This window comes from Cynoglossus semilaevis, chromosome 19 (genome assembly GCF_000523025.1).
Source record: "Cynoglossus semilaevis isolate Cse_v1.0 chromosome 19, Cse_v1.0, whole genome shotgun sequence".
Taxonomy (NCBI): domain Eukaryota; kingdom Metazoa; phylum Chordata; class Actinopteri; order Pleuronectiformes; family Cynoglossidae; genus Cynoglossus; species Cynoglossus semilaevis.
Window position 1 is genome coordinate 2,201,670 of NC_024325.1, and position 26,990 is coordinate 2,228,659.

General features: G+C 40.4%; 2 protein-coding genes across 2 annotated transcripts in view; both read left to right on the top strand.

Annotated features, from left to right (window-relative positions):
- Positions 1 to 9,634, top strand: part of prdm15 (PR domain containing 15) — a 12,285-nt gene extending 2,651 nt beyond the window's left edge. The window contains exons 9-25 of the mRNA XM_025065956.1: positions 1 to 164; positions 725 to 901; positions 1,473 to 1,567; positions 1,646 to 1,733; positions 1,839 to 2,006; positions 2,151 to 2,249; positions 2,370 to 2,497; positions 2,922 to 3,062; positions 3,837 to 4,000; positions 4,345 to 4,424; positions 4,733 to 4,852; positions 4,962 to 5,093; positions 5,798 to 5,881; positions 6,555 to 6,730; positions 7,047 to 7,127; positions 7,355 to 7,573; positions 7,957 to 9,634. Coding sequence (XP_024921724.1) covers positions 1 to 164; positions 725 to 901; positions 1,473 to 1,567; positions 1,646 to 1,733; positions 1,839 to 2,006; positions 2,151 to 2,249; positions 2,370 to 2,497; positions 2,922 to 3,062; positions 3,837 to 4,000; positions 4,345 to 4,424; positions 4,733 to 4,852; positions 4,962 to 5,093; positions 5,798 to 5,881; positions 6,555 to 6,730; positions 7,047 to 7,127; positions 7,355 to 7,573; positions 7,957 to 8,490 — 2,650 coding nt within the window. The 3' untranslated portion in view covers positions 8,491 to 9,634. The remainder of the gene's footprint in view (positions 165 to 724; positions 902 to 1,472; positions 1,568 to 1,645; positions 1,734 to 1,838; positions 2,007 to 2,150; positions 2,250 to 2,369; positions 2,498 to 2,921; positions 3,063 to 3,836; positions 4,001 to 4,344; positions 4,425 to 4,732; positions 4,853 to 4,961; positions 5,094 to 5,797; positions 5,882 to 6,554; positions 6,731 to 7,046; positions 7,128 to 7,354; positions 7,574 to 7,956) is intronic.
- A 2,175-nt stretch (positions 9,635 to 11,809) lies between these two features.
- ripk4 (receptor-interacting serine-threonine kinase 4) lies at positions 11,810 to 22,453 on the top strand. Its single transcript, XM_025065825.1, has 8 exons — positions 11,810 to 12,542; positions 15,302 to 15,593; positions 17,322 to 17,470; positions 18,154 to 18,203; positions 19,170 to 19,328; positions 19,780 to 19,895; positions 20,353 to 20,593; positions 20,746 to 22,453. The coding sequence occupies exons 1-8, from the start codon at positions 12,283 to 12,285 to the stop codon at positions 21,993 to 21,995; spliced, it is 2,517 nt and encodes an 838-aa protein (XP_024921593.1). The 5' UTR covers positions 11,810 to 12,282; the 3' UTR covers positions 21,996 to 22,453.
- The last annotated feature ends 4,537 nt before the right edge of the window (positions 22,454 to 26,990 follow it).

Here is a 26,990-nt window from a genome sequence, read left to right on the forward strand (position 1 = left end):
AGAAGAAGAAGAAGAGGAGGAGGAGGAAGAAGAAGAAGAGGAGGAGGAGGAGGAGGAAGAAAACAGCGTCCCTGCAGCTCATCCTCAGCCCAAGAGGGCACATGGCCAAGGTGGAAGGAGAGCCAAGGGACGCAAGCACAGAGCCAACACAAGCAAAAACAAAGGTGAAAACAGACGTGTTTATGAAAACTGTTGTTCATCAGCATCAACAAGAGGAGAGATGGTTCATCAGATTTGAGCTCTTCAAGTCTCCATGAATATCTTTGAGCCCTGCAGCAGTTAAATATGTATGAAACATATGTGTACATTTATTTATGTAATCCGCTCTGTTACTATACTTTGTATATCTTTTCCTAACCCTTGAGACATATTTTCCTGTCTCTATTCTTAAGTTCTGGACACTGTGTCACCAGTGTCCCGGCTAACCTCCTCCACCAATTAATGTTTTAAGATCAGGGGGCTGGAACTCCTCAATATATATCTTCAACTCCATAACTACCAGGATGGACAAATGACAAAACTACTTTGGGAAGTGCTTTAAAGGCTAGTGCCATAAACACAAATCATTTGACTTTAGGAACCTTTTCTGGTAGTTTCTGTAGAAGCTACTAATTGGCATCCCCGGAAAAATGTTTAGAGAAAAAATATTTTTTTTTGCGTTCAAATAAAATGGAGCTGCATGGTAAATATCCCTTTTTTAACCACTGAGTCCTAATGTGTGCAGATGTCAAGCCCCTGTTGGAGACCTCGGAGCTGGCGGCAGCAGCAGAGAGTGCAGCAGAGAGCGGGGACGTCTTCAGAAGTCACAAAGTCCGAGAGCACAAGAGAGTGTACCGCTGCACCCTCTGCAACAAGGTCTTTCAGAACAGCAGCAACCTCAACAGACACATCAGATCTCATGGTATTTATCCCATTCTCTGGTCAGGTGAACATGCTATAACTTCAGAGATTGAATTAAAGTCAACTAGAGGACAGTGACCACAATAGGCCTTACTCACAGACAGTTTTTCTTCTCATCGTCCAACATGTCCTGTCAAACTGAACACATTTTTTCAGTAGCATTGTGGTTTTGTGACTTAGCACTCTAAATTGTTAGTTTGGAATCAAAACCTCCATCTTGAGGGGCATTAGTTGATGCACAGTAGTTAAGCAGGGGCTATGTATTACATTGCAGAGTGCACACAAACATAGAGCGAAACTAGTGTAACCAGTGTGACAACTGCATTATTGTTAGCTAGAGTGGCCATATTTAAAAAATAATAATAATAAAGTAAAAGCAGAATAAATGGTAGTCCCGTCCACCCAGACCTTATGCTTCTTTACCTACTCCTACATAGGAGTTTATGCTGACTAAACAAGTTAAAAAAACTAGTCAATAACTGTTTGTAACCGTCGAAGGTCGTTTCGTCTTCTTTCTATACCACCTCCCTGATTGAAGTTGACATAAAGATGAATGTTGTGTTTCCTCCCAGGAGACAAGCTGTTCAAATGTGACGAATGTGACAAGTTGTTCAGTCGTAAAGAAAGTCTGAAGCAGCACATCTCCTACAAGCACAGCAAAAATGCAGTGAGTAGCACACCTGTGTGTTTTGTACACCTTTAATCTTTTACTGCTGTTTAACATCGTCTCATGTCGCCCCCACAGCCCGACCACGAGTACAAATACAAATGCAACACTTGCGAGAAATCCTTTCGTCTGGAAAATGCCTTAAAGTTCCACAACTGTCGAACAGGTAGCGGCTCGGAAGCTCCGAAGGAATTCTCTGCTTTGTTTGCATTGGACAGTTTTTCTTCACAGATGTCACGGATTGGTTGATCGGTTGTCTGCCTCTCTTCAGATGACAAGACGTTCCAGTGCGACATCTGCTCACGGTTCTTCTCCACCAACAGCAACCTCTCCAAGCACAAAAAGAAGCACGGCGAGAAGCTCTACTCCTGTGAAATCTGCAACAAGATGTTTTATCGCAAAGATGTGATGCAGGAACACCACAGGAGACACGGGTTGGGTGAGACGCTTTGGGAAATGTTTAAATTATCGTGCACTGTAGTGATTCGATGACAACAAGATTACTGACATCAGCTCTGCTAACACGAGTCTGTGAGAAGTCCCTCAGCCTGTAGATAAATTGTCCCATAATGCACCTGTACAGGAACAAAGCACATGAAACGAGAGGAGCTGGAAGTCAATGGAGAAGAAGCCACCAAGTACAGGAAGGAGCCGTCACCGTGTCCCATCTGTGGTAAGGTGTGTAATCTGAACAAGATTTCTGATTTCCTGTGTCAGCGGGTCAAACAGCAGCACACAAACAGGCGACCACATGTACTCTATATATATGTGTGTGTGTGTGTGTGTGTGCGCGCACACAAAGTCTCCTGCAGGAGCAACATGAACAAGCATCTGTTGACTCACGGTGATAAGAAGTACACCTGTGAGATCTGCGGCCGCAAGTTCTTCCGCGTGGACGTTCTTCGAGATCACATTCACGTGCACTTCAAGGTGAAACGACACACTTGTCACTGAGTTATGCAACACACCTGGCTCAAGGTGAATATAACATAATACAGTTGTCTTCTACTGCTCTGTCCTTCTCTGGTTGGACATGATCCCAGAGGATCCACCCTGGACAGTCAATCACAGGGCAGCATAGCATCGATCTGATATTGGTCAAAATTTCGAAAATTGACAAAACAAAACCAACTGGTCTAACATTGTTCTAATTTTTCAAACCCATTAGACAAATATTCAGAAGTCTATTATTTTGGACTGTATAGTCTGCACTGCAACAGTATTTTTGATGGCCATCTGGACAGGAATTTACAGAATTCTAGGACTTTTTCAGGTCAAATAAAAACACTGCAGACCTGTGCAATAAAAACACACAGATTGACCATCCTTTTAAACCCTCGTGTTTGTGATTTAGGACATTGCCTTAATGGACGAACAGGAGAGAGAAGGATTCATCAAGAAAATCGGCATTTCTGCAGGGAACAGTGAGGAGACCGATGATGAAGAGGAGGACGATGATCCAGAAAGACACAAGTACAACTGCAAAAAGTGTCAAGTAAGATTCGTTTTGACAAGCACAGGCGACGAAAACAGATGCTTTGTCTGCATTTTAGAATGTAAATATATATGTATGTCCATATAATGTATGTATGTAATGTCTGTTTGATGCAAACAGATACAAATATCTTCTGAGTATATATGGGCTATGTTTCAGTTATTAGTTTAATATAAAGTTTATCATTCACGGTTCTATTAGATCAAGTAAATTCATCTTCTAACCACATGGGGGCGCTTAAAAATTAGTTGTACTCAGAATAGTGAAGGTTTATGGAGTGTTTGCACTAGATGCTTCCTAAGTGTGGTGTACCTAAACATGTGTACATTTAGGAAGTGTGATTTTGATCAATAAGTACCAAACGACATGCAGCCAAACTAGAAACATCATTGACCTCAAAACCATGTGTCTCATCTAATGATGAAAGTGTCCTTTACACCAAAAGGTGTAGGTCAAAGGCAAAGGTCAATGTCAAACATCCCAGCCATCCTGGACACTCTCCTCTTTCTTCTCCTCATTCTTTACGATAACTAATGACAAACACAGATCACACATATGTATTTTATAAATATAAATACAGAATATTTAGATCTAACCCACAGACACAGCTTTAATTTACAGCCTTTATTATAGTTTATAGTTTATAGTTTGAGTAATTGATGATGTCATGTGTCAGGTTTGACGAATAATTTTTTTTTTTTGGACCAGTGTGTTTTCCTCCCATCCACATTCCTTCAACCACACGCTCACACTTCCATGTTCTGTGTGTGGCAGCTTTCATTTGCAAAGGGTAAGGAGTACCTGAAGCACATCATGGAGCAGCACAAGGAGAGAGGATATGGCTGCGGCATCTGTAACCGCCGCTTTGCACTGAAAGCCACATACAACGCTCACCTGGTCATCCACAGAGAGCAGCTGCCCGACCCTGCAGTCCAGAAGTAAGAACCTCAGGAGACAGGGAGACACGAGCCAGCTGGCTATATTTTCCACTTAACCTTCATCATGCATTTTAAAAGCACCTTGATGTAATTCAAATAAAAATTTCGCCACCGTTAAGAATGCATTGAAAACAGATTGGTCACAAAATATGCTCTTCATACAAATTCCACTGAATACATTTCCTGGTTTTGTCTTTCTCTTTCATAGACAAAAATCCTACTGTATATAAACTTTATTATGTACTATTATATGTACTGTTAACTACAACCAGGTCTCAAGAGGAAGAAAGTTGGCTCCAACATCTGTGTCTAACCTGCTCTTATTCCTGCTCCTCCTTCCAAAGGTACATCCACCCATGTGAAATCTGTGGCCGGATTTTTAACAGCATCGGGAACTTGGAAAGACACAAGATCATTCACACTGGTGAGCAGCTAAAAAAAGTCCAACTTCCTACATCTATGTGTGCACACAGACACTGCACAGAATAAAATAATGCAATTGTTCTGCTGAACTACTATATTAATGTCAAGTAATGCTATTAATGAATTTTCCAAATATCATAAAGGCTGTCAGTTATACACCACATCATTTACCTTGGTCTTCATAAATGTGACCTCATGAAAATAGAACGACAGAAAAAGGCACTGACCAGGCTTTTCAAGACACAGAGCTAAATGTTAGCTCGTGCTTCTTGGTGTGTAATTGGTGTGTGTGTGTGTGTGTTGATTCAGGGGTGAAGAGTCACAGTTGCGACAAATGCGGGAAATCATTCGCCAGGAAAGACATGCTGAAGGAGCACCTCAGGGTCCACGATGACATCAGGGACTTCCTGTGTGCAGAGTGTGGGAAAGGTGAGCTCATCACTGTTGCTTTTGTTTCACTGAGTAAACAAAGAGAATTAACCAGGAGCCTCTAGTGTGGAATGACTGACACAAGGAGGAAATGTTTTTAACTGTGCAGGTATGAAGACCAAACACGCGCTGAGGCACCACATGAAGCTTCACAAAGGCATCAAAGAGTACGAGTGCAAGGCATGTAACCGCAAGTTTGCCCAAAAGGTCAACATGCTGAAGCACTACAAGAGGCACACAGGTCAGTCCATGATGTGTCAGAGTGTAGTTCTTACACATACATGAGTCAAGTACTGGGCTCATAAAAACACAAATGATCTTGTCTGTTGGTTTCAGCGCCCCCCTGTGACCCTGTGAACTGTTTTGTTTTTTGCTGTTGCTTATTTCACTTTTGACTCTTTGACAGTTTGAGTTTACATGTTTGTCTAATAATTAGTTGACTTAACAAAGACGTTTAGATGGAAGGCAAACATCATTATTCCTTCTGCTCACCTGTTCTCTGAGGAGTTCACATGGTTGTTGTCAGGACAAGACAACTGTTGCCTTCCAAGTAGACAAATATTTTCAAAGTCCTCCAGCATATTCCTTCTGTCATTGGCCTGCTGAATACAGAGCAGCCAGTTTTGTATGAACACGTATTGCAAACAAAAGTTGCTCTCAGCAATGGAATATATGCAGCTTGGGTTATTTACCGTTCGTCTGGCAGATTTTAATGTTTCTTATGCAAAATAAAGAGGGGAAAAAAACGGTAAATGTTTTACTGGAAAATGATTTCTTCTCCCAGCATCGCACTACAATGACAGTTAATGCAAATGTATAAGAAGTATTGAACTTTCCCCCTGCTGTGTTTGATGGGCAGTGGTGTAGTTCACAGTTCCCCTGCTCTATATTCGTCTTTTTACACAGTTACACAGGGAAGTGTATTCCTCTCTCCTGTGTCTGCAGGTGTGAAGGACTTCATGTGTGAACTGTGCGGTAAGACGTTCAGTGAGCGGACGACGCTAGAGACGCACAAGCTCATCCACACAGGCAAGTAATTCCCATCAGCCTAGGTGGAGACACTCGGTCAGTTTCCGTCTGGATGTAGAGCAGAGCTCTGAGCTGGGATTTGACTTCCTCGTCTTCTGTGTGTTTAACCTCAAACATTTGAGGCTGTGTTCAGACCTGTGTTCAAACCACTGCTCAAAAAGATGAAAATTCCATGTGAGTGTCAGCCCAGCCTGACTCCACCCATCTCTCTCTCTCTCTCTCTCTCTCTGTCTCTCTGTCTATCATCCCCCATCAAAGTGACAGCTCAACAATTGCCCATGTTGTGCTAGCCAAACCTATACTTATTTTGTTTCATGCCCCCCCAGGACCTGCAACATCATGATGTCATTCCTAAGGATATTGGTGGAAAAAAAGACTTTGCCACTTTATTTTTAATTTATTTTAAAGGATACTCACATTTATTGTCATTGAAATTACATGACATTTATTTATTGTCTTTTATTTATTGTCTTTAATATTGACTAATCCAGGTCTAAGCTGTGACACACAGTTAGGTTTCACTGTAGACACAGTATATAAGTGTATGTTTAATGTGACAAATACATTTATCATCACAGAGGGCATTGTTTTTCCTGTAATAAAAATGTGGTAATGCCAGGATTATCATTGTCATACCCGTTGCTGCACTAAGTTTCTTTTTGAATCGTTGCAGTGGGCAAGACGTGGACGTGTGCCACCTGTGACAAGAAATACCTGACCGAGTATATGCTGCAGAAGCACGTCCACCTGACGCACGAGAAGGTGGAGGCTCAGTCCTGTCACCTCTGTGGGACCAAGGTGTCCACCCGTGCTTCCATGAACCGACACTTGCGACGCAAACATCCTGAGGTAAGTCCGGGGGGGTGAAATATAATAGCACTGCTCTTTATTTTTTTCCACAGGTCACTGTGAGTTTGTCATACTGAATATGGAATGCTGTTGTGTTGGAATGTAGCATTGCCTTCATGTAGAAATATGCATTTTGTGGGGAGAGTGTGTGTGTGGGGGGGGGTTCTGTGGTAGAACAGGTTAAACAACAAATTCTCAACACCGCACAGAGGTCATGGTTTGAACAGTTGAAATGTGTTTGCGACTCTTTGGTGCATTTTATTTGGTGACACATAATTAGAAGGCTTTTAGTGTTTGACCCTGTGTCATTCTGTAGGTGGTGGCTGCAAGAATGGATGACTTTGATGATCTGCAGGAGACTCCGACCATCAATGATTCATCCATCAGCATCGTGCAGGTTTGAATACACAATGAAAACTGTTTTTACTGGATATTATTATTATTCTATTTGTCATATATGATTTGGTATATATTTGTTATCATACATGTCTTCATCCATTGTCACTTCATATTAGGCCAGTGTTTGTGAATTTAAAGTGTATCAGACTACTCTGTGATGGCCAGCAGTCTGTCAAACAACATCCCCGACATCTCATGTAAAACCTCCGTCTCTTGTCTTTTCAGCCGACTCTGCCTCTGGACAAGGACCTCTCTCCTCAAGAAAGGCCGTTACGGGTGTTCAGACACGGCAAGAAGAAGCAGAGAATATCCGCTGAGCCCGAGCTTTCGGAGTGCGACGAGTTTGTCGATTTCCCTGAAACCAGTCACGAACCTATAGAATTCAACGCAGTCATCGTGGGAGAGGAGACCGAGACGAGCTCCGCTGTGCAGAGCATCCAGCAGGTACAGACAACTGTCTGCTCTTTTATATCTTTTATTATGTCTTTTACTTCTGATCCCATATGAAACAGCAAGTTCTCTGTTTAAGTAATGGCCAAAGGCTAAGAGTTTGTTTGGGGTTTTTTTGCTAAAGAGCCAGATTTGCATCCCATGTTCATTAAAGGAGTGCTTAAAGCACATTAGCTCTTGTTGCTAGATCTGATTTGTTTAAAGTTGCTGTATTTTACTATTGGATATACAGTATTGTCAATGAAAGTCATACTGTAATGGGTAGTTTTTTAAAAAATCTCTTGCTGCAAAATGGAGAACTTCAGAGTAATATTAATAAATACAGAGTTATATTAATAATGTACTTCTATGAAAAATGTCTCACTGTCATTTTCCAGGTGGTGGTTCTGACCGACCCCAGCACTCAGTCAACCGCCTCACCCAACAGCTCTGTGGGTCTGACCAACATCACAGTAACGCCCATCACCAGCCAAGCCCCTGCCCAGTTCACCAACCTGCAGCCTGTTTCTGTGGGTCACCTGACCGCAGGCGACCGGCCCCTCACCCTGGACAACTCCATCCTCACGGTGACTTTTGACACGGTCAGCGGCTCCGCCATGCTCCACAACCGCCCCACTGAGCTGGTCCCAGAGACGGTAGGTCCTGGAGGAGGCGCCGCACAGCAGTCAGTCACGCACTTCATCAATCTCACCACTTTGGTCAACCCTTTGAGCCATCAGCTAGAGGCTCCAACTCTGGCCTGGAGGCCCATCCCTGCAGCTGAAGGCAGCCAGGTCCAACCCGTGGTGGATGGTGCCCAGGTGGAGGGTCAGGAGAACCAGAATCAGGGTCCGGAGTCCGGGCCACCTGTTCAGAGTCAGCAACCTGCTCCACAGCAGCAGAGCAGCTCCACACAGATGTTCAGCTACTGAGTCCAGACTGGAGGTGCTGGTCACCTCGACCTCACCAACATTGTTGCGTTGTAGAGTAGATTTATTGACTCACCCAGATGCCTCTACAGCTCCATGGAAATCATTCAAATTATTTTTTTTATGTGAACAAAACAAAGTCTGAATTGAAGATGAACTGCCTGATTCACTGACACTCCTCTGGAAGATTTCCATTACAAACCAAAGCAACACGTGGAATATTTAAATGCCTTATCAGTCATTTTAGAGTCTTGCATGTTTATCAGGATGAAACTGCTGCTCGGAAATAAAATATAAGTGTACCAACAACACAAGACACACACACACTGTGCAGCGGACAAGTCCGATAAAGACCCCCGTGCCACTGGGGGCTGTCATTCTCCTTGAGTCTTTATTTTTGAATGCACTAACTGTAGCAATCATTGAACTGTCTGGAAATACTGAACACATTTTGTACTGTTATTTTTAAACAAAATATACTTCCTGAAATGTCTCCTGACTTTGTATTTAAAAAATATATATTTATAAATACATGAACTTAATGCATCAAAGTGGCTGTGCTTTATTGGCAGTAAGGTTTGTTGAGCAGAAACAAAATTAACCAAATTATTCTGGACTCTGGATAATAACCACTCTCCATAAACTTTAAAAGGATGTCATCAACCACCAATAAAATAAAAATCAGGAACAAGGAAACTACAACACCAAATTATATTAAGTTAGTGATACACACCTACCACTTGTGGGTGATGAGTGATCACCAATTTCTCTGAATTGCTGTGGTAACTTTTTATTTACTGCAAATAATTAATTAGTTGTTTGTCAATCATACCACGAAAGGCAGAAAAATGAAACATTCTGCCAGTAAGTGGCTGTACCGACCGCATTTCTTAATCAAATTGCATCATAAAATGTCACTCCAATGTAGTACATGAATAAAATAGATATCTTTCTATAGTAAAAAATGAAAATAAAGATAAAGTTTATATGTCAACCTTTAATACAGTTGCTACTATTAAATATGCACACAACTTAAGCAAAGCTAATTTTGCTGCCGCACAGCGTGAATATCTGTCATGAGGAAACACATGTAGAGGAAAGGCGGTTGTGCTTTTCTGGCCACTAGGCGGCGATATTCTGCAGGAAATAAAATTTGAAAAACAAAACCTCTTATTTGATTCAAATGGAGGAACAATACTGGGACTTAAATACATGGATAATCTTTGTAGACTGCCACAATGCCAAACAATAACAACAATAATATTAACAATAATAACAGTTTGTTGATGTTTGATAAAAATGTGATATGTGGACAGTAACATATTGTACATTTTTTAACATAGAAATCTTGTTGAGCTTGTTCGTTCTATTGAGCTATGAAAATAAATGTTACACGACAGAAGTAGCCATTTCTATTTTGTGGCTAACAGAGAACAAATGATTAGAGATTCCTGACCTAGTGTAACCATGCTTGGATCAACACTGTAATATCATGTGACTGTTCACATAAAACTTTTGTTTCTAACAAAAATATTTAGATTTTATTTAATTTTTAAGACTGAATCTGTTGAAACGTTGAGTTCGGTATAGATGGCAATACTACGTTTCACGCCGCACAGTGTGAGGCCTTACAGCAAAGTGTTCCTATCTGATCAATTGATCAATTACTGTATTTAGGGAACAGATTAAATTCCCCCCACAATATTGAGCCCTCACTCAAATAAATCCAGGGACATTCAAACACAATATAAAAGTTCCACATATTTTTCAACAAGGTAAAAGTTAATGTGATGTAGTTGGTCAAGCTGTACCACAGTTTTATTAAATAGAAATAAATAGAAAATAATTTCTATTTAAGTTATTTTAAATAATTGAACAAAACATACAACAATGGTCATTGTACTTCAATCATACATAATACTTCTTGTCATGATGTATGATTAAATTCCAAACAAAGGAAGACATTTTCTCAGACGGATGAGCTGGACAATCCTGACTGACCGTCCTGTTCCCTAATCAGAGCAGGGACAAAGAACAGAAACCTGTAGTGACAACAACAGAAGCTTCTTTTTTATTGTGATGACCTGTGGGTGTGATGGCACCCACACCAACCGATCCTCATGTTTGAATACACACCGTGTCTCAACATCACCCCTGATAACACACTATTTATACTGCAGACCTGGGCCTTCCAGTTGTGTAATTAAACCTGAGGAGCAGGGTGGAGCCAGGTGATATCATGAGATCATGAGACACTGTTAGAGCAGAGCTGGGCACAGAGGAGAGGAGCTATTTACTTTCTTGAAGACAGAGTAATACTTGTATTTAATCAGTCAGAATCAGATGATCCCATTTCATTCTTTATATAAAATCAAGGTTGGGATTCTGGTTCATCAGAGGTCACAGGTGTCAGTACAGCTAGTATGTACAGTAGTATGTGTATATATGTGGTTTTGTAAAATTTTTGAAAATGTTAGGTTTCCTCTTTGTTACATGACACTTCCTGTTGTGTGTGTAATTGGAACACACCTGTGAAGTGAAATTTGGGAACCCTTTCATCAGGACACCATTAAAAAAAGGTCCACAGTTTTTCCGCAGTGAAGGTTCCTCACTGATCACACGGCAGATTCATTATTCCTGTTGCCATCTTAAGCGAGAGAAAATAAAGTAAAAAAACCAAAACTCCTTTCTTCCTCTTTGTCTAACTGCTGTATCATCAGCCTTACTGCTCATTTAAACACAATGTTTAAATGGGAATAAAATAAACCTTTTTTCTGGTATTTTTATGCAGTATATCAACAATATGTATCTCATGTCATTCAGAGATACCAGCTCTGGTCTGAGAAAGTAATGAATGCTGCTGTTATTGCCATCCAGACATGAGGGACATCAAGTGAAATCATTCTTTGTTCTCTCCGTCTGCTCAGAGAAAATAGTTAATTATTTTCACAATCGCACAGAAACGAGGAACACACGCTGCCAGGAGGCAGACCATCAAGAAAAAGAAGAAATGTAACTAAATCAAGTTCCTGCTTTACACTCTGTGTACTGTGTACTTTTTTTTTTAATTAAACTCAGTTTAATAAAAGAACTCATTCATCCAAATACTGATAAAAAATATAATTTAACAGTTGTGAAGATTGATGCCAATCAGTAATAATATCTCATTGGACTAAAGTAAACACACCGTCTAAATGAAGATTATTTGTCATTCAATCTGCAGGTACACACACACACACACACATTTTCGACACACCTGTCATTAGTATTTGAAGGTATGTATGAGGGAACATGATGTCCTCCTGCCATGAATGCAGTAATGCCAAAGAGATGAGTCCAGGAGTCTTTTTAAAACCGCCTTTTTTATTATTATTTGTCCATGTATCACATGACATATTGTTCAAGTAAAAAACTTTCCCTCCTCTGACCTCAGGCACATTGGAAGAATTATCTGCTCTTCTCCACCAGGACAAAGGTGTGTTTGTGAAAGGACACATTCCTGAGCGGAGCCTTCGCTGTTTACACAGATTATTCTCTCCTTCCTATGGCAGAAATACGAGAAAGGGTCTGTGGGGCATGTGGGAAACTATTGTCTGAACCCACTGTCGCACCACTAAGCCTTGTGTTGCTCTTGTCCTGATGCATTTTTTCATATCATTCCGTGTTTCAAAAGCAGGAAGTGATGTCACCGCCTGAGGCCCAACCCCTTTTTTACCTGAAGAGAGGGAAGGGCCACAGTAGAGTTAGACTAGGGGAAAAACAAGGAAGAGTTCACAGGCAGACAAGTCGGTGTGAATGTTCACTTCTCAGCAGTGTGCCTTGGAGACAAAGACAAGAGGAGTTTACCCAGGTGGTGGGTTTCCCAACACAGATATGGATGTTCCTGATTCTCCCAACTGGAATATGGGGCTGTTAAGGACCTTTGATTCCTCAGAGTTCAATAGCTGGGAAAAGATTGGATCAGGCGGATTTGGACAAGTATACAAAGTCCGGCACAAACAGTGGAAAACATGGCTGGCTATCAAGTGTCCTCCCTGCCTTCATGTGGATGACAAGTAAGTTACAGCTGTTAGAGCACATGGAGTTTGGTCGCACACACGAGTGATTGACACGACGTCAAGTGTACGACTGAAGAGTCTGATAATGTTCCTGGTGAACTTTAAACTTCTTCTCTACGTAACGTATTAAAACATCACAGGGAGACAAGACTGAACATGTGCTTATGGAAAAGTGTAGGAAAACTCCAATGTCTTAGAACGTTGAACTTCAGAGAAGGTGTGACTCACTGGACAAACGTCTGTACACACACACACACCGTTACCTCAGAGCGGCTGTAAAACAGACACATATGAAGGTTCACTGACACTAACATGCTGATTCATCCTTTAGGCAAAAAGTAATTCCACACTGCCCAGGGACACACACACAGTGAACATGAAAGGGTTCACAGCTGATTCGGCCAATCCGACATGACGTTGCCATGCAGTGGCCTCAGGGAGGGGCTGCTCTGGTGGCCGTTATCCACCTCTGTGAGGACAACAAGGTGTTTGGTTGATCACATAACCTCTTTCATCTGGTAACATTTTGGATTTACATGTACCTTATGTAAATATGTATGAAGAAGGGCCCGTTGGTGCTGTCCTCTAAGAAAGATCACCTGCAGCGGAACAGGAAACACACCAGAGCTTTAGTCGGTCTATGCGTTTATAGTGGGGCGTCAGTTTAGAACACTGAAGGGCAAAGTTTTCGATTCGTAGGCCACAATGGGTTCTAAAATGTGATAGCTGGCCAGGAGCAGAGAGATGGAGTGTCCATGTGAATTAAGATAAATATAAAAGCTGTACATAAATGTTTTTAGTCTTTATTACCTCTCTCTGTATTTTTTGAAAACAGCAACATGTCGTGGCATATGAGACCAACAGCTGTTGATCGGACTTCAGTAAAAAGATAATTTTGTTGTCCACTCTTTACCAAACCTCCGGCGCTCACTGTCCACTTTTCTGTTTTTACTGAAGGGTCAGAAGTTCAAAGAAAAGGCAAAGAGAAAGATAATACACCTCACCCCTGTAGACTGTCATCTGTTGGGGGAATGCAGACATAGCAGTAGAAAACAGGACAAAACTGACAGAAGTCTAATGATGATATTGATTAATATAATGTGGATGTGTTTGGCGGGTCGTATTATTATTATTATTATTATTATTGACAAATAAATGAAGAATGTCAAACCTATGGTTCGCTTACTGCCAAAGAGGATCAAAACAACTTAATTATTTCTGAAGAGTTATGGATACATCTCAAAAGTAGAGATGTATCCAGAGTATTACACACTTATATACACTTACATATAAACACACAATTTGCTTCTAAGATTTTACTTATATTTATGTCCATATATGTTTGTGTGTGTATATGTATATAGAAGTGTGTATATATATACACATATGTATATATAAAAATATATATTTACATATGCGCATATATGTATATGTGAAAAGAAGCAAAATATGTGTATATATGTAAGTGTATATAAGTTGTGTATATATATATATATATATATGTGTGTGTGTGTGTGTGTGTATACTCTTGAATGTAAACCAAAATGAATTGACAGGTTAATTGACAAATTTCTTTCCTAAAGCCAAATAAATTCCAGTTGACATCGTCTCATCACAGAACCTGCAGCGTTTGAAGTGGTAAATCTTAAACACATTCGTGTCTCTGGCCTTACCATAAAACAGGAATGTCGCCCCCACCCTTTCTTTCAAACCTGTGGTGCAACTCAAAGCAACCACTGAACCTGAACCACAGATGTTATCACCTCCAAACATCTACAGGTTGCATAAACAGTCATTTGGCTCCGGTCTGCATTGACCTACAGCTAACATGCAGCAGCAGGGACTCAAAGCCACCTTTGTCTGCTGCTTATGTTGTGGCACAGACAATAGAGAAGCTGCAGGACTGGTTGTACCGGGCCTGTCTCTTACAGCGAGGACATTGTAGGGTTCTGCAGAGTTGTCGAGGAGTGCTTCGGATTAGTCGAGATTTAGCAAACAAGAGCCTGTCCATTCTCTTACCCTATGTTTTGTTCTTATTCCCTCGTGCAGATTTAAGGGCTTGTGTCTCCTTAACCTTTACAAAAACAAAGGTGTATAATGTCTAGACTCCGTCCTATAAAACATGAGTTTTAGTAATCTGATATACTCCATGTTTCATGAGCGGTAAAAAAAAATGATTTGTCTCATTTGTCCTCATTAGAGAGGTTGCTTTTTTTTTTCCAGCAACTTGTGTTGCTTGACTTGGCGCTGAGGCCACGAATGACCTGCTCACTTGTGTTTGAGTTATGTCAGCAGAGCCAATGGACTGATAAAGGGAGCTGAGCAAAGATTGAGCAACGAATGAGAACAAGAGCTCTCCACGTGCATTCCAGGCTGAGCCTGAATGTCCCATTAGGTCTCTGAGGGCCCACCAGTGGCAGTAGCAGTGTGTGGATTGCGTGCATTTTTTTTCTAAATTAATCGTTAACGCCCCCAGTCGTCACACTTTCTCAGTCCTCAACCTGCGCCTGCATAGCTGGGGGTGCGGGAGCAATGATGTGCAACGTTCAGGAATTTGGGTTAAGACATATATGGTGCCAAATGTAACAGACGCATGAGCACATTCTGACCTCGCAGTCATCAGGTAAATGTTTCATGGAAGAATAGTCAGCCGTGGAATGTGGAGTAGCTGGTTAAAAACTTACTTTATGTCTTCTGACAAGTGCTGTGACCACGAATGACGTTATCGTTACATTAAAGTATGGTTTTAATTACAGAGAGCGGTCTGAGCTACTGGAAGAAGCTAAGAAGATGGAGGCGGCCAAGTTCAGATACATCCTTCCTGTGTATGGTATCTGTGAGGACCCCCAGGGCCTGGTCATGGAGTACATGGAGACCGGCTCCTTGGAGACGCTGCTGGCCACGGAGCCGCTGCCCTGGGAGCTCCGCTTCCGTATTATCCATGAGACCGCAGTGGGAATGAACTTCCTCCACTGCATGAACCCACCGCTCCTCCACCTCGACCTGAAGCCCGCCAACATCTTGCTGGATGCCCATTATCACGTCAAGGTAGGGAAATTAAATCGATGATGTAAAACTAGAAAACACAGCGGTGTCATGTTTATGAAGGAAGTTCCAGAAAGGTCACCGAGGATTTGGAGATGTTTAAAGACACCCCCTCCTGTCTCTACTGGGGGGGTGCTGTATTAGCAATATCAGTCAAGTGTCCTTGTACAACATTATAGGCTCCACATAAACCCAATCTTGTAGCTAAGACAAGTATTACATTTAGCTCTTGAGACAAGAGACCACAAAGACATGTGATCCAGCAGTTAACCACAACAAGACAGACGAGGTAACGCCACCTGTCCTGGCCCCAACCCTTACCTTTCTCTCAGTTAGCTTTATGGGCAATTCTGTATCCTTTGAGTCACTTGATTGTCACGGATCAGTTCTGTTATTAATTCCCACTCTCAGTTATCAGTAGTGTCAGTATCAAAATGAATGAGATCACTTTTGTATTTACCATGAAATCTTATCCCCACATAACCAGCATTATTATTATACTGGCTTCTTTTGGCAGCATGTAGTGCAGATATTAATACCATTTTTTCAAATTTCCAAAATTACAATGTGAAACTTACTTGATTATTGATTTATCTCCACATAGGATCATATTTTTTTAAAGTCAACATTAAGTTAAATCAGAAAAACTACTGATCCACACCTCTGCACTGACTTTGGAAATCCACTGAGAAGTTGCCCATATTATTTCCACTTGCTTCCTCTTCACAGCTGGGCCTCTTCTGATTCATCACACTTTAACAATATTCAACTACTGAGAGTTATAAATGAATGCAGTTTCCCACAGTGTCAGAACACGATCTGACCCATGTATAAATTCATAAAGAAGTCCTAAATCCAGCTTCTATTTTCTTAAGGGCAAAACTTTAGCTCTGTCACAAAGTAGATGCTAAAATACAGATAATTCCTTTATTTTTTTAAATGTAATTTATTACTGTCATCACTCCCATATTTAAGGAAGCACATAAACACCAGTTGCCTGTTACATTCATTTATTTAATTGTTGTTTGTGTATCAAGGTTGAAATCTTGCCCTTGAAATGATTCATTACCAAAAAAAGTACTGTTGCTCTCTGATGTTTTTATGGGATTAACAATATGTTATAAAAAAAAATGAGCGACACAAATCATTGTCAACTCAGAGAGATCGTCTTCTGTCAGAACTTGTTTCAAGTGTAATAATCAGATGTAATCTAGCCACAGCTGCCAATGTTGAAAAACTCAATTTTTGTTGTTGTTTTTTTTTTTAGTAAATTTCAGCCACAAAATGCTTTTTATTTGACCTTTCATCCATATTTAAATGGCAGCTCTGCACATGCTCTGGACAGGCAGCTGTCTCTCCTCCATTGTCCAAACGCTAAACAGCCCGACAGCACTAAGAGCAATGGGTGGGAACTGTCATCTCTGAGTCTAATACCTGGATGTAAACACCTCACTGGGCCTGTCTCTACAGGATTAATTCAACTCCTATTAAACCTCCCTCTGTGGATGAGTGATGTTGGAGTGTGTGGGTGTGCACTCTTCCACACAAACGTGATGGGCCTCTCCTGTCTTCACTGCAGGCCAGAACACGGCCCCGTTGCCCTCATCATACCACTGGCTGCACATAATGAGAGCTTAGCTGGCTGTCGCATTCATGGAGCGATGTTAGTCATCAGAGTCATGAGAACGGTTGCTCTCTTTGACGCTCTAATCTGATCTTTTTGTATCTCAGATATCTGATTTTGGCCTGGCCCGCTGGAACGGCCTGTCACGCGCCGATGACATTAGCCGAGATGGCTTCTGTGGAACCATTGCCTATCTGCCACCTGAGAGCATCATCGAGAAGGACAGAGTGTCAGACACCAAGCATGATGTCTACAGGTTGGCATCATTAAAAAAAAACCTTTGTGCGTGTGTGTGTGTGTGTGTGTTTGGGATAATACAGTGTTGTCTGGCTATTGTGATCACTTAAGCTCTTCGTCTTATTAGTCACTAGGGTTGGGCAGTAAGGTCCAAAAATCAGATCTTGATTTTTATTTTTTTAAATCTCAATATACAATATACAAAGCATTACATACCTAACTCCCATAAGAAAAAAAAATACAGTATACATATTATACTGTGCGTATATGTATATATATGTATATATACACGTATATGTATGTATAAATGTATGTATATATCTGTGTATATATGTATACATGTACTGTATATATATGTGTGTATATATATACATATATATGCATATATCCATATGATGAGATAGTCTTGTTCTATATTGTGTATTAAAGTACAGGATATTGATTGTTTATTCTGTTATACATGGTTGCTTTATTATCTTTCCACTGATTTTGTTTTATTTTATAACCTGATAAAATCATAGAATTTATAATCCCATAATCTTTCTGTTTACATTGACTTTAATTTATACACTGTAACACAATTTTGTCACTTTTGCAAAGTTGTTAATTGAGTAACTGCTGTGGCAACATTTCCATTTTGTACTAATCCATCATTTTACTGTCACTCACTAACTTTCCTTTTCATGTTGTCTCCCCCTGCAGTTTCTCCATTGTCATTTGGGGGATTCTCACCCAGAAGAAGCCTTATCAGGGTAAGACTGTATTCCTGCCAAAGAAAATAACAATTAGGAATGTTAAAAATGGAAGAGCTGATTGATGTTCTGTCTGAGGATATATTTTGGGCTCTTTCTCAACGTTCACTCATATTTTTGTAACCTTTTGATTTTTCTGCTCGAGGCTAGAAGGATAAAACCTCACTTCTTGAGTGGTAAATTCCAACAAAAACAAAACAGAAATCTACGAAAAATCGTCACATCCAACGAGTATTCATATAATAAACATGTTCATGTTTTCCAACATTGGAAAATATTTTGTAGATTTGTATCTATTTTTATCATTGCTGTGAGCTCTGGAGGACTCTTTTGTTTACATTTACACAAGGTGTGTTTGTAGGTGTACAGGAGCTGTAGTGTGTGTGTTTGCTCAGTGAATTCCACAGTAGAGAGGTGGACGGGGCTAAGCTAGCTAACGGGCAGAGTGTTTTTTTTTCTCATAGGCATATCAGGTAGCACTTTGCTTTCAACTCCTTTTAAATAGAGAGCTGTCAATCCGACCCTGGCACTGCCTATGTCCATCTGGGCATTATTAAAAAGTGAGGAATGGCCAGGTCACAGTCCCTTCCCCTTCTCCTCCTCCACCTCCTCCAACCGTGAAGGGTATTATGGTCACAATAGGCGGTGAAGTATTTGTGCTTAGAGCCCCTATCTGTTTGTTCTGAATCATTGACTCGGCCGAACCCACATCTAGATAGAAAGAGGTCAGGTCTGAAAGCCTTTACCTCTCTGCTCCCATGGGAAACTGCAGCACACACTGCCTTATCTGTACACATAGTAAGACGGAGATGAAGCCAAGCGTGGCTGTCTGTCTATACTCTGGTGCCAGGCTTCATTTCAGGGTTAGGAAATGTCATACGTTTTTTTTTTGGTGTGAAAAACCCATAACAATCTGCTTTGATGTTGGTGTGAACTGGTGTAAACACCTGTGATTTGTTTTTCTAGGAGAAAATAACATTCTGCAGATCATGGTGAAGGTGGTCAAAGGTGTGCGTCCAGACTTGGCAGCAGTACCACGTAGTCGACCTTCAGCCTGCATGGGTTTCCTGAGCCTCATGCAGCGCTGCTGGGCCACAAATCCTGAGGCTAGACCCAGCTTCCAGGGTGAGTTGTTTATTTTTTTTATTTTTTATTTTTTCCGTAAGACAAATAAAATGAAAAAAAGATTACTGCTGAAAGTGGAAAAAAAGAGTTGAAGACACGCTCCCTGTGTGATTCATTCAGATTCATGGGTTTCACAATAATCTACAGCTGCCTTTCTACCTAGACCACACTAAAGTGCTAGAGGTTAAAACAGCTATTTTCTGCTATTTTATATTATATTTTATTTCATATAATACAAGACAACTGACTCAGCTGCAACTATAAAATGTAATTTTTTGAATCACGTCTCATCATGCTGGACGTATAAAACATTTCAGGCAGAGGTATCCAGTGACTAAGTACCATGAGCCTTAGATCTTAGGCACATCCAAAACCAAAAATTAATACAGTAATATAGTTTAAGGTAAAAGATTTGAATCGAGAGCTTTATACTGAGTCTTTGTCTTTACAGAGATCACATCTGAAGCTGAGGAGCTCTGCTCCAAACCACAGGAAGAGCCGAGGACCCCCACTTTATCCACTTCTGAGCCAGAGCCCTCATCCAACAATGCTGTCAACTGTGACCAGGTGGGAAAGAAAAATGACAGCGTCTCACGTCTCATTAATGTACTGTACTACTACACTGTAGGACGAGGAGAATGGTCTTCACTGTGACTTTGTCACTCAGGTGTTGCACAATGTTTGTTCCTGAGCAACAATTACACCTGACAAATGGAATGTGGTCTGATGGAATTGTTTATCCCTTTTACCGTCTTGTCATGCCGTCATACTTGTCTGCTGTTTTTGCCCTTGTGTACATGACTGTGAACAAATATCCTCCCCTTTGTTTAAGTAAAAGCAGGAGACAGTTCTTAATTGGCTGACATCAGATGTGTGTACTGAAAATTACCGCAGTGTCAACATTCATTATCCACCACGCACAACAGTGCAGCTCCACCATACCTTATGCTGAACATAATGGAATGTAAAGAGTTTCAAAGAAACACCTTGTTCCATTATGCTAATGAGGCTTTTTGCTCCACAGGCTAACGACAACAAGCAGGTACGTCCAAAGTCTGCAATGCTGCCAGAAAAAGATTACAGCTTATCAGAGCTGCTGAGCCAGGTCGATTCCGGAATCTCCAGGAGTTTTGATCGAGTGAAGGAAGATGGCTGCCACAGCAAGGAAAACACCAGCAAGAGGCTGTCGGGCATCTCCTCTGCCGATTCGGCTTTCTCCTCCCAGGACTCCATCACGCTGTCTTTTGAGAAAGAAAGTACATGTGGTGAGACAAAGTTCTTACCTCGAAAGCTTTATTTAACTCTGAAAAAGTTGATTTTCTTAAGTCATGTCTTAGTCATGACTTAGACCAGTGGTTTTCTGATTAATATTTCTGATTTCGTTGTGCAGTTACTTACTTTTTGCCTCACTGTTTAGATTCTGCTGAGGTCCAGAAACGGAAACTGTGTGAGGCCATCAGGACCAAAGACATGGCCAAACTGATGAAGATCCTCCAGCCTCAGGATGTGGACCTTCTCCTTGATGGAGGAGGCAGTCTACTGCACCACGCTATCACTTTGAACAACGAAGAGGCTGTCAAGTTCCTACTCCTGAATAATGCCAATCCTAACCTAGCCAATGCCCGTGGCTCCACACCGCTCCACTTGGCCACAGAGAAGCACCTGAAACTTCTGGCAGAACTTCTGCTCAGCCGCCGCAGCACCAACATCAACGCAAAAGACGAAGACCAGTACACAGCTTTACACTGGGCAGCCCAAAATGGGGATGAAGCAATCACAAGGCTGTTGCTGGACCGGGGGGCGGCCATCAATGAGACCGACGGCCAGGGCCGAACGGCAGCTCATGTGGCCTGTCAGCATGGTCAGGAGAATGTCATCCGTGTTTTGCTGAGCCGTGGTGCGGATGTTCGGATAAAGGGAAGGGACAACTGGACAGCGCTCCACTTGGCTGCATGGCAAGGACATCTGGGTATTGTTAAGCTACTGGTCAAGCAGGCTGCGGCCGATGTGGACGGCCAGACAACAGATGGTCGCACACCGCTGCATCTGGCATCAAAGAGGGGCCAGTACAGAGTGGCAAGGATCCTGATTGAACTAGGTGCAAATATTCACATTTTGTCTGTCGAGTTGAACACGCCACTACATGTCGCAGCTGAGACCGGTCACACCAGCACTTCACGCCTTTTGATCAAACACCATGCAGATATTAACGCCCAAAACGTCCACGGCCTGACTCCTCTCCACCTAGCTTCCAAGCAAGGTCACCTGGCAACTGTGAAGATGTTGATAGAAGAGGGGGCCGACCCCTACAGATCCAACCATGCCCATCACACTGCATTTCACCTGGCAGCAGAGAACGGACAAAATGAAATCCTGAAAGAGCTGCTCCTCCACTGCCCCGATGCTGAATCCCTATCGGACGAGGAGTTGCTCAGCGTTTTGCCCCCAGAAATTCAGGCTAGATACTCAGAAGTCGTTACGTCACTGGGGCCCAAAGAGGGCCAGGATTTGGATGTTGAGAATTTGGTTCAGTCAGAAGGTGAGCCATCTACCCCAACAGAGGCAAAGCAGCTCCAGAGGAAAGTGGTCATTCTGAAACTGACGGAGCGTAGTGACAATGACTGCCCGGAGGTCAGCAGCTCACAGTGTGCCCCAGCGAACTGCTAACCAGAGCAGGGACACGGATAAGACTGTACACCACCATGTCCTGTGTCACTGTTTATACGCCACTGGTGCCGCCCAGTTATCTCTGTTGGACTTTAAAAGCCTTTTGAGCTCAGTAGGTAATTCATACTGTTAGAAAAAAAAGTTAATGTACATATGTAAACTGTGAATATAAGTATATAACCTTGTTTTGACTATAGATTTTTGTATACCTTTTTTATAACAAGCTAATTTTTTATGTAAAAAGCACACGTTTGTATGAGGACAATGGCCGGACCTGTGACAATTAAGGGTTTTCTCACTGTACTGCACAACAGTGGGTTCCCATGTGCATTATGTTTGGTCACAAGTCTTAATAGGTGAATGCTGTCCAAAGCCTGGCATTTTTTTAATAAACAGTATTTAGAGTCCTGTACCTGTTACATATTAGTGCATCATCATCCATTAAAATGTTAAAAATATGTTTTGACCCTGGTGTTTTTTTAAATAAGCCTTTAAATCCTTTGATTATTAAGGAGTGCCAAACTCAGACACAGCATTAACATTTATAGAACAGTCTTGTGCTTTGTCAGGGTGCCAGGAGTCGGGCCATGAAATTGACATGCACCCTGGGAAATGTAGATTACTGTAACTGTACGCTTGATCAGGATTGTAATTAAATAAAGTAGAATTGAGAATCAATTGCCCTGCACGCCAGAAAATGACCACAATCTGTTAAAGGTAAAATGTTAAATACACCCAGTAGGGGGCAGTGATGAACATTGCTGCATGTCTTATTACATTTTGTATCTACACCTTTGAATACTATTATAGAAATCTAGAAATACCAATCTACTCATATCTGCATTGTTATGCATCGTCACCTTGGTTCAAACCAAATAACTGATTGCTATTCATATTACAGTAAAATACAAAAACAGCAGAGAAAATTGACACTAAAAAAGCTGGTTCAAATACTTCCAGTAGTATGTGTTGTCCAAAAAAAACATGTTTTATCACGTCAGGCCACAAGAGATTTTTTTTTTCACTCCAGTTTGAGTAATTTTTACAGCTCCACCTAAATGTGTTCAGGATTTATCGGCCTCGGTGTTGGCCAGACTTGGCATGTCTGTGTCTGCAGCTTCACCTGTTGTATTATTATCTTTATGTCTACACTCCAGATCCCACAGAACATGCTCAGGTTGGCACAGACCATGGGAACGGCCCCTGAGGGGGATCGCAGGCTGTAAGATGATGAATGATTGAGAAGGGGCGCTGATGTTCTACCTGCAATTCCAGCCTGTTGGCTAATTCCTCAGACCATTTTCAACTTTTCATCGCCCACTGAAGCCAACCTGCCATCTCTGACGCCTCCAGGTTTGGGCTTTCTGTAACTTAAGAAGCTGCGCTGGTGGCTGCTGCTGGTAATTGTCCTGTTTTTAGAGCTAGTGTTTGAGGAAACCCAGTAAATGACTGGTGAAATGTGTGTAATCTAAGGGCTGCGTTTTGTGTACACAGCTACGTCCTGCTTGTTGCTAGGCGATATGTCTCTACTCCTGATATGAAGGAGATAATTTTGCTCGTATTGCACAGTCTTCAATTTTATATACTGTGATAAAGTGCTGGGTCTATGAGTACTAAATCACAGTGGACTGCTTGAAGTCACTTTGACATTGACAGACAAGCGAAACATTTTTTTGTGTAAATTATTGCCTTTTGTCACCACAGACATAAGATTTATATTTTATGAAAACATAAAGACACATACTCATACCATATATACTCTATGTATATATATACATACTATATGTGTACTATATTCACTCTACTTGCCTTGACTCCCATATAAACTTAAGTGAAAACATCCCATTCGTAGACTATTAGGTTTAATATGACATCAGTCCACCCTTTGCAGCTAAAACAGCTTTCCCCAATGTTGCACGTCTCTCAAACTTAAAATGATGCTTCTGAAGAAAAGCCTACTGAATCATTCTCTCTACATTAGTCACTAGGCATAAACAAAATTCAGTCTGAATGTTTGACTTCCTCATACGGCAGGTGTTATCACAGGTGTTGCAGTATGAGTTATCTGTTTTTTTCCACACACACAATGTGATGCAAAGCTGCTTTTGAAAGTGTCTGTGGCTTCAGGTCATACCTGTACATAAACTGTTACTTTACAGTATGGTGAGTTTCTAAATCATTCTGATTATCACAACATTTTTACACCTAGATGGCAAACTGTCACAATATTGTTTCCAAATCACAAACAAAATGTAATTTGGTCATTAAAAAAACCCAAGAAAGAACCCCATTATGATTTACATCACCTTAAAAATATATAAAAACAAATATATAGTATAGTTTGAAGTAGAAAATATATAGTGGGTATGTTGCTTTCCAACAGAAATATTAAAAGAAAACCACCGACTTTGTTTCAGTAACAATCTTGAGGCCATTCAATGAATGGCAGTGACAAGACTTATTCATCAGACAAGACGTCTGGTTTCTCTTTTGTTTGACTATGATAGGGACTTTTCATGAGTCATACTCACTGGTCCATCACAGCAGCAATAAAGATAAACCACAGCACATTCACTGAAGTGACGTGATGGTGATTACAACGACTGTGATCGACCAGTAAGGGGAAAAAACAAAGAATACAATTCAAATTAATTAATCAAATTTCCGCCATTGATCTTTTCTTTTTCGTTTAACTGTCTTCTATTACAACTGAAATAACATCTGGTCTACACACACTCAGAAATACAGAGCACATGCAGAGTGTTGTGTGCTGTTTTCCACCCACGATCTTCTTCCTTCCCTCCTCTCTCTCCTGTAAACCTCACAGAACTAGTTCAACAAGATCTGAGGCTGCGTCCTCAGATGTGAGACAGGCTGTGGCATGTACACTGCCTCAGGATGAGAACATGGATGTGGTTGCTCTTAGCAGTCAAACATCAGCCGATAAGACTTGTGATTAACTAAAACAGAATATACAATTTTACCTGTCACGGAAAGTGGATAGTTGATGAATAGAAGTTCACTGAGTAAAAGAAAGTGTTTTTTCACATAAATTTAAAAGAAAAAAAATACATGGACTGTTCGCTTCTGACACTTGTTTAACTGTTAGTAAAACATAACATTTTACATTTAAGAAACTGGATGGAGAGGTCCTAATGAAATCAGATCAAATCAACCTCTTTGTGTCACTGTTGAAGATGGCTTTGGAGGACAACATCTGCAATGTTAAAAAAAAAGTATCATTGTGTCAACATGTGTCCCTCCTGTGTGTTTATGACACTGCCGGTGAACAAGTCAGGATTTGTTTGATGGTGACATCAATTCTTGGCACCAGTAATTTTTCCTTAGAAATAAATTGCTGTAATTATTCCAAGTAACACATGATGTTATGTTTTTGGGTTATAGAAATTGCATGGTTAGAATAGAATAGAATAGAATAGATTGAGAATGGGAATGGGAATAGAATGGGAATACAATGATACAATACATTTTATAGAGATGCACAAAGAAAAACAAAATTTAATTGATGATACAGACAGAAATTGTGGGATTTTAACTGTTTAAATGTTTTTTCTTTTCGAAAAGTTTTGTATCACACTTGTATTTAACGATTTGATTGTGTCCGAACGTTTGCATGTCAATCAAAACCAATGTTCATTTTCAGGCGCAATACTATTTTCAGTCCAGGAGATGGCGTAATAAATCTATATTATAGGAAGTGAAGCATGAAAGACCGATGTAACTCATTCCCGAACGACTGGATAGAAATATATAGAAAAGATGGTTTCCATGGTTACTTTTTATTAGTGGAATAAAAGCTGTATTATTTATATAAATAAATAATAATTATTGAAATATTAAAAATACTAATGCTTGTGTTATGCATGACAGTTTGACTTATGTATAACTTAATGATACTTATATTAATACTAAATACTTAATTAATAATAACTTAATTAGAATAATTGGATTTACATTATATAATGAAAATACTTTAAATGTTTTATTGATATTGTATTTTTTCTGCCCTTTTTTATATGATCTTAATTCTGTAAATATATATCTTATTTTCGTTACTTCAACAGTTAAAGGTAGTAGTTTTATTATTTTGTGGCTGAAACTATTGATATTTAAATTTGGACTAAATTCCTGGTTTACTCTTCATCCCCAGGGCACCTGTTAATCTTGAACTGCAGAACAATATCCAGTCCTGTTTCAGTATTGAGCCAGTATACATTTTTCTTTTATCGTTCTAACTTTTAATGGTTGCAGGGTTGAGCCAATCCCAGCAGTCGCCCTATATATTCATGATCGTTTAACTCTCTGGCTCTGAATACACATACAGACAAACCATGGGTCAAAGGTGAGATGGTGGAGTTGACAAAACCTCTGATAAGAATAAATATCTTTATGGTGATTACTTTTCACCACAAAGATATTTATTCTCATCACCAGAGTACGTTGAGTCTGTAATATCACTTGGTGCAAATACACACCTAATAACTTGCTGGACTTTCGATGTGTAACCTGTTTTACTATAACAATATAGATCAAATTGATTTTAGTGATTGAGTTTTTTAAACGATCATTTTAATTTGAGGCTTGTGAGAAATATTTTAACTACTATTACTGCTACCATACATGTTTACAAACCAAATTGTATTGTCCGTTTTTCCTATAGCAGTACTTTCAAAATAAAAGTTAACAAAATACAACTATCCAGAAGTATTTTGTGAACATTTATTTTGAAAGTACTGCTATTATTTATTTTTTGACGAACAATGCGATTATTTGCAAGTTTGGAAAAACACTAAATATATAAAAACACTAAAATCATATTATTTTTTATTAGTTAGCCTTAAAAGTACCAACTGAATTTTTACAGTAATTGATGATAATTTAGAACTGTACAGGAACTGTTGTACTTAGTGAGAAACTGTTGTGGGTGTTTGTGTCTCAATCATTAACTCATTTACAAAATCCCCTTTAGACTTG